The sequence below is a fragment of the Setaria italica genome, chromosome I (genome assembly GCF_000263155.2).
Source record: "Setaria italica strain Yugu1 chromosome I, Setaria_italica_v2.0, whole genome shotgun sequence".
In the NCBI taxonomy this organism is placed as follows: domain Eukaryota; kingdom Viridiplantae; phylum Streptophyta; class Magnoliopsida; order Poales; family Poaceae; genus Setaria; species Setaria italica.
This window is the reverse complement of record NC_028450.1, coordinates 31,699,187-31,711,971: the sequence shown is the minus strand read 5'-3', so window position 1 is coordinate 31,711,971 and position 12,785 is coordinate 31,699,187. Positions and strand designations below refer to the sequence as shown.

Genomic DNA, 12,785 nt, shown 5'->3' with positions numbered 1-12,785 from the left:
ACCTCGATGGGAGGACGACGGTGGCCTATTTAAAGACAGAGCGGGAGCTACGGCCGCGCGGAATATTCGGATCCTGCCCGACCGGGGCCCGGAGGGAACAGGGGTTTTCTCTCTTCCGATTATGCCCTCATGTGGGCACCTTAGCAAAAAGTTTTCAGCACGAATGGCTTTACGAAAATTTAGTTATTTTTATATATCTTATACAGATGGGTCAAGTTTCATACCCAGAAATAATTTAGAGAAGAAATTGCACACCTCGAAAGGGATATCTAAAATGCTAGGAAATGATGAGATTAGCAGCTGCAATTAATCAATTTCAATTTTGGGAAGACATCGCAAAACAATGAGTTTCCAGTGTAAACAATTTCCCTCTTTGATATAAGCAGATTAAGAGATTTATCACGCAAAAGACTATCGTTAGATTTCTATAAACGAGTACCTCCAAGTTTGCAGAGGATGACCTGGTCTCCAAAATAAAAAAAAGTTTGTACTGTACTTACACGATGACCTGACTACCCGATGCTCGCATATTCCGAATTGGGGGTACGATGGGAATTATTCTCAAGAGCGTTTGCTTTGGAATGCGTGCTCTTTTGGGGGAAGGGGGGGGGGGTGGATTGTTAACTTTGGTTGGACCGAGGTGGTTTTAGTTAGGTTGGATTCCATGTTCCGCGAATAGATTTTTTACTCTGTTTCTTTCATAGCCAGAAAAAAAACAAAAACATAATATTGCAATTAGGAGTTTAGGACCCTCTGGACCCTCTTTTTGGCTGGAAGTGAGGTTTATGGACGGGAAAAAATAGATTATGCGGCACGAAAAATAATTAAACAAGTGGCCCAACGTCCCTTGTCACTAGTAGCAAAATCATCATTTGTTTGTGGGGCTGCTTTCATCAATGGGAGGCTATCGAGTGCTGATGCTCCAACGGAGGAATTCGATGGACAGCCAGTGTTTTCTCTGATTTGTGGGCAACCACTAGCACCAATTATGCATCCCCCATAAGTTCGGATAACGCAAAGTAATCGGGGGTTTCCAAATAACCCGGTGCCGTCTGATTCACAAAAAGACGATTCCGTGAATGAAGACCAAACATCATCGCGGTGCGTGGAAATACATTCACATCCCAGCGAAAAGCAGCTCATCTCCACGTGTCCTCAGCTATTCAAAGCGATACCATACTTAAACCAGTTTCAATGGAGGTTTCATAAAAGTTTCATGAGCCATATCAGTCAAATTGCTGATTTAGCAGGATCATTATGAGAGAGAGTTTCATCAGATGAGAGAGGAGTTTCATCCCATGAAACTCAATAGTTGTACTTACCAAATTACTAGCTTGGTAATAATGCAATGAAACTGTACATTAAAAGTAACCTTATAGCATTTTCATTAAAATATTATTTTCTATAGCTCTTTTTTTTCTTTAAATGAAGCAACAAAATATCATGACCTCTGGCTCTGAACAAGTATCGCGGCCTTCTGAGGATAAGGATATCCTATGGACTGGAGGAGCCCATGAGCCGTTAGCTTTAGCGCTGGAAATAACCCGATTAGGTAGCTAAAGACATTGTTCTCTGCTAACAAAAAGCAAGCCTGTTTATCAGCCACTTGATCGTAGTCTGATCTGTAGCCCTTCTCAATCAGTCGCGGTGCATGATGGGGGGGGCGCGCATCACGGACGCCACCTCGACGCAGACGGCCTTTCAATTCCGTAGGCCCGTGATAAGCAGCCGCGCCCTGAGCCCCGCCAAACTTAACGTCCCTTTAACGCCTCTTCGGAGAGCGCTTCGGCCCCCAGGGGCCTTTCCGGACGGCCAAAGTACGGCCGGGCGCGTCCACCAATCGGGGAGCAGCGCGTGGCTGTCCCCGGCAGCGCACGGCTAATCGCGGGGGCGCAGCGCGGCGCGCCCGGCCCGCGGCCACGGAAATGACCACCTCGCCCCTGTGGCTGGCAGCGGCCCCGTCCCCGTGCTTTCCACGACGGTGACGGGACGGAAGGGGACGGCGAGCCCGGACGTTTGATCTGTGGACGTGGCTATAGCTGTATAGGCCGTGCCGTACGTGCGTGGCCGCCGATCCGGCTATCGCGCCGTGTGACAGTGTCCGGTTTTGGTTTTGGTTTTGGGGGGTTAGGTTTGTGGCCCGTACGGCGGGATATGGTTTGATTATTAAGCGAGTGGGAGTGGAGGAGCACTCTGTCAAGGCCTAATAATGCCTAGTACTCCTACTATTTCATACTATCTCAACTTGACCTATAACTGTGGCACATATACGGCGCCTCGATTTGTTTACGCCAAGCCCCGTCCCATGATTTGGCCTAGTGTTTGATTCTCTTTTCATTTCTATTTTAGGGGGCCTTGCAGTAGGGATAGTGAGAGTTAGGAGGAGTTGTTTAGCTTTTGTAGGTGCTGTTCCTCGGCAAGGCATGGTGGTTTCTGCTGCAGGATTCCTCGGCAACGTCTAATACTAAATGATACAAGTAGCTTCTTCTCAAAAAAAACAAAAACAAATGATACAAGTAGCTTTGGTTCTATCGAAAATATACAAGCAGACAAAAGGAGCTGAGCAAGCTTGCAATTACAGTTGTATTTATAGCTAAAGCTTAAATTAGTTCTGCTATTGTTTGGCACTAGTAGCTGGCAGAAGCAGATGCTGTCTCTATATTTTATATCTTAATGACTCTGATATTTAATTCTAGTTTTGTGATCTCCGAACAATTATCAACTAGGAAAGATTTGCAGACAGGAACCCTGCCTTGATAGTTGATACCTTTACACCTCTGAGATCATCCATGATTCCTCCAGCGCCTTGCGAATGAACTGGCCACACATTTCAAGTTGATGCTACCGTAGCAAGAAGAAATCTGATGGTAGGACTACGTTCTTGCAGCATAGTGGCTGAATCGTCAGCTCGCTGCGATTCAGCGATCAATCTCGCTCATCCCGACAAAGCACGGACCACCCATAATTCCGCAAGGAAAAACACCGTCAACAAACATAACATGCACTACTGATGTGCGTATCGATGCAAGTCACTAGAGAATTCCACCGCCCAGCTTCTCCATTCTAGCTGTACAAGTTTGAAAGAAACGTGGACCAGGTAAAGCTAGATAAGCGATTTATAATCTTATAAGTTGGACTACATGTCATGCCCCGTGCCTGACGGCTTATTACCTTGACGGGCCTGCTGCCAGCTGGTCCCTGTCGCGTGAGAGCGACGCAGGGTGCGGTTCGGGTGCACGCCATTGGCCGATGGCCTTTCGTTGTTCAAACCGTACCGATTGACTTGGGAACCCACGCACGCATGGAGAAAAAAAATGGAATCAGACGACGTGCTGGGTGCCGAAAAGAAGAAGCCGATCCGTGGAAGATGCCAATGATTATGCCGTTTCTCCTCCGATCCTGAACAGGACTGGATTCCGGAATTCAGATCACGCGCACGGGCACGGCTGCTAACCCTTTTCAAGACGGGCCAGCTTGACCGCAGCGTACAGTATTCGTCGCGTGTTTTCTCTGGTCATCGCTGCCGTGATCCCGAGATCGATGAATGCTTGCAGCTTTCAGCCTTTGACAAAGGCACGCATAGCTGTTTTTTCATCGCATAGCGGGCTAGGAGTACGAGCTTTCAGCTTGACAGGATTGTACGTTCTGGAATATCGATCGAAGCATGAGAAAAACAATGAAGGCCATGTTTAGTTACTCCCAACTCCCAACTTTGACACTATGTAAAAAGAAGATTTCCCATCACATCAAACTTGCGGTACATGCATGGAGTACTAAATGTAGATGAAATTAAAAACTAATTGCACAATTTTGTTGTACTTTGCGAGACGAATCTTTTGAGCCTAATTAGTCAATATTTGGACAATAATTCACAAATACAAACGAAACGCTACAGTGTGCTACAGTGCTGTAACAATAATTTGGCACCTCCCAAATTCCCCAACTAAACAAGGCCGAAGAAAGTTGTAGAATCCTTTGACAAAGTGATGTAGCCGGAGCATCAGCTTACGCGCAGGGTTTGACTAGGGCCGGTTGTATATGTGTATATCATCGCAGACGTTACATTCCGGTCTTAATTATCTAGCAACTCTGGTAAGCAAATATACTAAACTGGAGGTCCTGAGATGACGCCTCGCACGTCTGTGTCGAGTCTACAGGGGCTTACGTGATGGATGGTTGAAATTCAGCATTCTCAAATGATGGGTACGGTTCCCTTCCGTTGAGTTGAATAAGGCCTTGTCCAAAGGTTGAACCAGCAGCTGGCTCTTAAGCCAGACGTGGCGCTTCCACGTAGGTACGAGAGATAGCACGCCCATCGGTTTAACTCTTTGCACGTTTCTCGAGATGCCCGTGGGACCGGAAAAAAATTACGTGGGAACGGCCCATAGTCATCGCTGTGCGGCCCCTCTCTGGATTTCTGCCGCGTGATCACTCCAGTGATCGTGCGCGTTGGACTCCGTCTGGGAACGATCGTGCGCTTAGCAGCTCGGCTGCTAGCTGCGCTCAGGCTCTCAGCTCAGCTCCAGGCAATCGTGCGCGTGGGAATGGCCTGCTCAGCTACGGTATTCGTGCGCTCAGGCCTAACAGCCCAACGCGTGGCTCGGTTCCCAGAACCCCTAGATGAGCACCGCAGCTCGGAGAAACACGCTTGTATCCGTTCTGTCGCCTCCGTCGTCCGCCGCCGTAAGGAAGGACAGCCGTCATAGAAATCTTTAACGAGCATCGCAGCCGTAGCAGCCGTCATGGAAGGAGGCTAGGAGGATAGCAGTCTGCACTCCACGGCAGGAGAAGCCTTCCCAGATATCGCAGCTGCAATGGCGGTAGGAAGCTAGGAGAAAAACAATATTCTCGACTCGTTGCCTATGGTGTCGTCTGTGCCTGCCATAGCACACAACGGAATGCAGCCAACGCAGGTACATATTTTTTTTCACATTCTTTGATCATCATGAGTTTTCATGTTTGACTGTGTTACACAACAAAATGGCTAATCAAGTTGTGCAACCTATGATTGTTCCAGAAGTTGGAATGGCTTTCGAATCAGAGGATAAAGCTTATGAGATGTACAATACCTATGCTTGCAAGATTGGGTTTAGTATGAGAAAGAGCCATACAAAACAACGAGGAGATGGGACTCTACATCAGAATATTTGGTTTGCAGCAACAAAGGTCATCAAGAAACTGAGTCATCAAGGCACACTACAAGGACAGATTGCGATGCTCGTGTTCATTTTAGTGTTAGTAAAGAGGGAATTTGGATGGTGCAAAAGGTTGTACTTGATCACAACATTACCTTGCTAGTTCAAATAAAAGGGAGAAGCTGAAGTCCCAACGAAATGTTCAAGAAGCAGACAGGAAGCTAATTGGGCGATGAAGGAATCTGGGATGAAGCCAACCCAGGTTTTTGAGTTTATGAAGGAGTTTTATGGAGGAGCCGACAAAGTACCATTCTCACGGATAGATTGCAACAATGAAATTGGCTGTGAGCGCAAGAAGTACTTAGAATCCAATGACGCAGAAATACTACTAGAATACTTGAAGTGTAAGCAGATAGAGGATCCAACATTTTTTATGCCATGCAAATAGACAAGAAAGATGGTCTGATAGCTAATTTCTTGGACTGTGCCTGCTCCATTGATCGAAGACGGATTTGCTAATGCCACAATGCCACACTTCAATATGCACGGGAATTATTCTGTCATGAGTGTTCCATATATTAGAGGAGGATACACAAGTCTCTTACTTGGGGTTGATCAAGCTGCCACACTCCAGTTGCCTGCTAGGAAATTAAATTTTGATGGACCGACAAATAAACAAAATATGTAACCTTGTTGTGTTACAACAGAAATTTATTTTCACTGATGCTTATTTTTCATCTAAGCTATGTCGGTTGGGACATGTGAACTTATCTATATTGTTTTAGAAGAACCAGCCATTTATGGGACTATATAATCTATATCATTTGCCATTTATTAATTTTTGTCGTGAACCAATCATTTGCATTGTTGTTCTTTTGTCATAAACGAATTAGCAATTTCTGTTTTTTTTCCAGATTAACATATTGCACTTTGTTTTGAATCTATCATGCGTGTTTATATTGTGCAAGAAGTCAGAGATCATTTTTTAACATAGCTATCATATTCTAGAATTTGAAACATCCATATATATTTCATATCAAAAGAAAAGGTGATACATTAATCATGTCAAGCCATCTACATGTCATTGCACAGATCCTACATGGACAATTGATGTTGTCAACAAAAAATCTCTGTACATCTGTGATTACTATAAAGTACAAACTACAACATCAAATATTTACACTCCGGACTTCTCCAAGAACATGACTTCCAACTAGGTGGTGAGCTCGATCTCGTCGAGGACCTCGATGACAACTTTCCTCCTGTTTATACCCTCGATGGCAGCTTTCATCACATCAAGGTTCTCCTGCAGTTGAATAGAGAACAACAAACAAAATTAGTTCAGAGGCATTAAGGGAAAAGTTTGAATATTTGCAACAATACTGAGTGGTCAGGATCTAAGTATCTTAAGATACCCTGTAGAGTATTGCCTTATCTGACCACGGTGCTTGCGAATCCAGTTATCACCAAGCAATATCTTCAGCTCTGAATCCTTCACCTTCTGCACAATGTACAGCATATTGTTCATAAAAAATATGTTCGGCAGTGCCTCATCCTCATACAGCCTCGATTTCTCATCAATTTTGCTCTATAGGTGTGTGATCAGCATGAGCACGCAATGCCCCAACAGAGTCATGACTTCCAACTGCCGAAAACACCCATTAGGTTGAAAACTGACCTTCTAACTCGGAACCCAAAATTCAGGCAAGCATATGCATTCAATCAACTACCTTCTAGACCCCTAAACCCACAACCTTCACCTGATATGATGCATAAATCATCACATGGTTAGCATAAGTCTACCAGTCATCCAACCGCAAAACTAATACAACACAGACCAAGTTTAAGATTAGAGCACCACCGACACTATTTATGGGGTACAAAAGCCCCTACGGACGAAACTCGCACCGATAATTATGGCCCAAGGAATTCAAAACTTACATGTCGCCCTGGTCAATCGGTGTTCATGGCAGCAGCAGCAACACTCCTCAACTACAAGCGTGCAGATGCAGATCAAACGCAAGACCGATTTTCATCGGGGAAAAACTCTAACTAGCCGAGGAATCCAGTTGGGGGTAGTGATCTACGTAGGAACGAGGCAGCAATCGAGAGGAAAGACGAACCGGCGGGGTGGATTCAGGTCGGGGGAGGCGGTGGCCGAGGCGGGGGCGCAAGGGTTTCAAGCGTGGTCTTGAGAGGGAGGTGACGGACGATAGAGGACGGTGGCGGCGGACGAATGGATAAGGCATTTCTGGAAGTGAAGTTGCGACGGATGAGAAGATGGAGGCGAGCCGAGAATGACTGGAGCTGAGCTGAGAGCCTGAGCGCAGCTGGCAGCTGAGCTGCTGAGTGCACGATTGTTCCAAGGCGGAGTCCCACACGCACGATCGCTGGAGTGAACACGTGACAGAAATCCTGAGAGGGGCCGCGCAGCGATGACTATGGGACCGTTCCCACGCAATTTTTTTCGTGGGACCCGCATGTAAGATTTTTTTTATTACATCTATCCCTTTCATCTTGAGTCCTCTCGTTCGTTTCCTGCCGCACGAACAGAGTGGAGAGTGCCCATCCGGGCCATCCTCTTGCCTGGAGCGCTCAGCGCCGCTCTCTCTTTTCTGCTCCGACGGCGCGAGACTGGGGCACCTCTCCTCCGGTGGCACCGCGAGCTTGGGCTCCTCTCCTCTGGCGGTGCCGCGAGCACGGTCCCCTCCTCCGGCATTCGACCACGACCCCGGGCCGCTCCGACGCCGGCTGCCCGCAGCGCCGCGGCCTCGTCGCCGCCCGGCCGCCGGGGGGCTAGCCCGCCGTGAGCGAACCGCACCTTCCGGCGCGCAGCTGTGCACTCGCTGCCTCCGGCGTGCAGCTGAGGACGCTTGACGTGGTGGACCCAGAGGATGCATGTGGGAATCCGTGCGAGATTGCCGCTTCATCCCACGCTAGCGCTTGTATTTTTTCACTTCTCTCCTCCACGTCGGTAGGAATCCGACGTCAGCTAGCTCTGAGCTAGCTGACGTTCTACCGTTGGAGGCGGCGGCCAGGGCGTTGTCTAGAACGCCATCGCCACGGAACTGATTTGATTAAGCCGCTTGTCGAGCCGCGCGTCTCCGTATTATCACATAATAAGCAGATCTTCCGAGTACGTTAATAGCTTTTGATTGGTACCCTTGCCGCCTCTCTAAGTAAGAATTTTGCTTCCGGCAAGGCACGAAGAGCGACCACGCGAACTTTTCTCCCGTCCAGCAGGTAATTTCTTCAGATCGGCCGCGGCATCGCGTTTGCCTTCGCCGCTCCAAGCGGTTCGGAAGTTTCCCCGAGATTACACCAGGGCCACTGCGCCAGTCCACAATGCCCCGCTGCCAGCTCGCCACGTCTCCCCTCTCCCGGGCGGATCCAGAACTTCGGCGAGCAGAGCTGCCGCCGCGCGGTCGTAGCGCAGCCATCCGAATCCGATCCGGCCCGGACGCTGACTGTACCGGCGCCCTTAGCTTCCTCCGTGTCCTGTCCTACTGGCCAGTGCCTACTGGCGGAGCGCGAACTGTTCGTTTGTCCGTGTGGGCGTGCGTGGACGCTAGCTGCGCGCTCGATCGTTTGCCTGCTGGTCGAACACGCCGCGAGCTCCGAGCCTCATGCGCATCATCTGCTGCCGCGGGGGCGGGGGTGCACGAGTCCGCGCTCCGTTTCCACTGGCGTCGTCTACGGCGACGGCGACGCGCGCTTGGAAAGCTGCGCGCGCACAACGCAAGTGCCGTCGTTCTTGATCCCTTCACAAGACTTCCACGTCGTGCTTTTGGCAGAGTTCCAACTTCCAAGCTGACCGGCAGCGTGTTCCGGGCGCTGCTTTGCAGCTGCTTGCTGCTGCTCGGGTGAGAGCAGCGCAGCTGCAGCAGCAGCAGCAGCAGGCAGCGTGCAGCGGCAGTGGCAGCCGTTCGAAGTTCTTTCGGCCCCCCGACACCCCAAATCTCTCTATCAATCCTAGGTGGGGATTACAATAACGGGTAACGGCCCACTTTGGCTGGAATTCAGTCCGTCCCCCCCGTCGTTCGTTGATCATGGCGGGCCAACGTGCTTGATGGGCCCAATGGAACGGTCCAACAGTGAGTGAGTGCAAAGTGCAGGTCTTGCCAAAATTTTTGACAACAATCTTACACCAGATATGGGTTGCAAACTTGCAACATAGATTACAATTATGAAGCAAACATGGAACAGTAGAGATACAATCATTTCTGCAACTTACCATTCTACTGTGAGAAGCTTCCTTACCTGATAGAAACCCAAGAAGGCTAGCAAATTCACTATAGCTTTTGAGCCCAGCCCTGTTCTTCCAACAGGAGAAATGTGGTCCTGATTTCATGAATGCGCTGACGCTAACTCTTTAAACATCTAATTGTGCAAGTCATATTATGAGTTTATGGCTGTCAATGACAGATCAATTTCAGCAACTTAGTATAGACCTCAGGACGTCCCAATGATGCTGGCATTCTCTCCGTTTCAAATATTAATTTGTTAGAAGTTCATACTTCACACTATGGTTTTGATACGACAACACAAACAGATAATCATCTCTCAGACACCAGTAGCGCTACACACAATGTACATAAACACCATATGCAATACAAGCTAAAAGCTGATAAATAAAAAGAAAATTGAAAAGCTGTCCTTGTAAGCCAGAAAGTTAATAGTTAACAGACAACTGTAGTACAAGTGCAAATTCTTCTTGAGGGTATAATATAAGTGAAATTATGCATCTGACAAAAACATCATTTGAGTGGGTATGGTTGAACTGGACTTTAATCAAAATATGCTACAAAACGAGGTTCAGTAACTAGTGGAAGAATCTGTCAGCCGGAACTTCTCCCCGCGTTGGACAATCACCTGCAGATGAACTCGAGATAAAATCGAACAACACGAACAAGTGAGAGGATTTGTGCTGCGAACTGTCTAGCAGCTTTTCTGTTTTCTTTCTCTTCTTATTTGTAGCGACGATTAACAACTGAATGCGCGCCACGGCCTGCATACTGCGTGCGCCATCCCGCACGCCAGGCCGTGCCGCGCGACGCGGACACTACCGCCACGACGTGAAAACGCGCACGTCTCTAGCTCCAACAAACGCGCTTAGCTTCAGTTAGGCCAACAGCTGAGCTCACTGCTAATGGAAGGAAAAAAAGACACTAAACAGACTAAAGGATAACTTGAGCTGGACACAAGTTTACAGTGCTAACAGAATCCTTCCATGAACCTGAATCTCCTAACAGTGAACTGTTTATGCTACAAAATTGTAGTTTTTTTTAACAATCCTTGAGTTTCTGCCCCTTGAGGTCATTTTTCAAGCACCAACCTGAACTTCTTGCCAGGAATTTGCAGTTGTGCTCCCTGTATGTGCAATTACTCAATGCAGTTCAACATGGGCAATAAGGCATATATGTTGACATATCAATAATAAATTTCTCCTTCAGGAATTCTGTTTCAGTGCCAATCTTCACTAGGCTCATGGAACTCATGTTGGTCTTTGGCCCAACCAGTGCAAAGTCTCAATGCTCTTATCACTACGAAGCAGTCCTAAAGCCTTATCAAGAGCAGATTTGATCACTCCGTTTGCTGTATGTCATTTCCAACCACAGTGTTGCCAGTGCCCTTGGGGACCTTTCGGCGTTTGAGGAGCTCGCGCACGGTGGCCATGTCATCCCATCTATTTGCAGAGCCATATAAGTTTGACAGGAGAATGTACCGGCTGCCATGCCGAGGCTCCAGTTCAATAAGCTTTTTGGCAACTTCCTCACCAAGCTCTACCTCTCCATGCATCTTGCAGGCACTAGCTAGCGCACCCCATAAGCCAGGGTGAGGTTCCACAGGCATACTCTTGACGAAATATACTGCCTCCCTAACACGACCAGACCGGCCAAGCAAATCGACCATAATACCGTAATGCTCCGGGACTGGTTGTATTTTGAAGTCCTCAACCATACTGTCGAATACCCTACGGCCCTCACTGACGAGGCCTGAGTGGCTGCAAGCACTCAGCAACCCAATAAAAGTTATGTCATTTGGTCGAATACCGGCCATTTGCATCTTCCATAAGAGCGACAAGGCCTGCCTCTCGCCACCATTCATTGCAAGACCAGCGATCATTGAGTTCCAGGAGTATATGTTTCTAACGGGCATTGCAGCGAACACCCTGACAGCATTGTGGATACTCCCACATTTTCCATACATGTCAACGATCGCGGTGGCAAGGGTGATGCTCATGGCCCCGTGCAGCTTCCGCTCGGCATAGGCGTGCACCCACGCGCCATGCTCCGCCGACCGCAGCTGCGTGCACGCTGAGACGGCGCTCACCAGCGCAGCTTCGTTCGGCACCACACAGCTACCGACAATATCACCGAACACCCTCAGCGCCTCCTCGCAGTGCCCAGAGTGCACGAGCCCATTGATCATGGAGCTCCAAGTGGCAGCGTTCCTGTCGGGCATTGCATCAAACAGCTTCCGCGCCTCGGACAGCCTCCCGGCGCGAGCGTACGCTCCCAGCATCGCGTTCCAAGAAACCACGTTCCTCTCGGGCATCGCCTCGAAGAACCACCTAGCCCGCCTCAGATTGCCGGCGTTGGCATGCCCCGTGACCATGGTGGTCCAGGTGACAACGTCAGTGACATCCTTGGATCTGGAGATCTCCGCGAACAGCCGATCGGCGGAGGCGACGTCGGAAGCGGTGAAGTAGGAGGAGACGGCGGCATTAACGACGTAGACGTCGCGGCAGTGGCCAAGCCTGACGGCGAGCGAGTGGACGAGGCTGGTGAGCTGATGGCTTGGGACGCGGGTGCAGGAGTGTAGCGAGAAGGAGAGGGAGATATGGTCGGGCAGGAGGCGGTGGAGGTGCAAGAGGCGGAGGAGAAGCGCGCAGGCTGAGGGGAAGGGGGCAGCGCGAAGGAGGGAGTTGACGGAGGCACGGGAGGAGAGGTGGCCAGAGGTCAGGAGGACGACGTGTGCGCTGGGGAAGCTGGCCGGCTTGGCGGCGGCGGCAGCCACGGCGGCGAGCCAGGAGGAGGGCCGGGCGTTAAGGATGCCGCTCCCCATGGCCCATGGAAGATACCAGAGTACCGGACAGAACAGGCGGGGTCCTAGAGCAAAGAAGTGGTGGTTGGTCTCCTGGTCTTGGGCCAGAAGAAACTCTCACTTAATGGGCTCGTGGGCTGATTCTAAAAGGAACAAATCTTGCCGACCTTTTTCCTTTTCAATTTGAAATGGGCCTGCTTTCAATTTCTTTAAGAAATGGGCCTACTTAAATTGACCGGAAGGGACTTTTTTTTAATAGAGATAATGATAGTAATAGAGTGCGCTACAAACAAATAATCGAATTTCTATGATTACAGTACTAAAGAAGCGAATGAGTTCATTTCCCTAGGAAAACAAAATACGTGATTTCGAGTGAAGCTCCTTTTCCTCTATCATGCCGGGGCAGATTACTGCCCAGTCGTTAAAAAATGTCATCACCAAACACAATTGCTTTCTATTTCAATAGGTGCGTTGCCAGCGCCCAAACGTCCGACGGGGAAACTTCCCATTGGACGCACCGTTGATCCATCGCAACATCAAAAAATAACGTCTGCAACATAAAAAATAAACGTTTGCAATATAGAAAATCACCATTTGCAACAT

General features: G+C 48.9%; 1 protein-coding gene across 1 annotated transcript; it reads right to left on the bottom strand.

Moving 5' to 3' along the window:
* Positions 1-9,857: 9,857 nt before the first annotated feature.
* LOC101778832 (pentatricopeptide repeat-containing protein At4g18840) lies at positions 9,858-12,205 on the bottom strand. The gene has a single exon (XM_004953093.3). The coding sequence runs from the start codon at positions 12,201-12,203 to the stop codon at positions 10,719-10,721; it is 1,485 nt and encodes a 494-aa protein (XP_004953150.1). The 5' UTR covers positions 12,204-12,205; the 3' UTR covers positions 9,858-10,718.
* Between the last annotated feature and the right edge of the window lie 580 nt (positions 12,206-12,785).

Bases quoted from the DNA above. Each gene is read 5' to 3' on its own strand.
- LOC101778832 (XM_004953093.3), bottom strand. From the start codon at position 12,203: ATGGGGAGCGGCATCCTTAACGCCCGGCCCTCCTCCTGGCTCGCCGCC.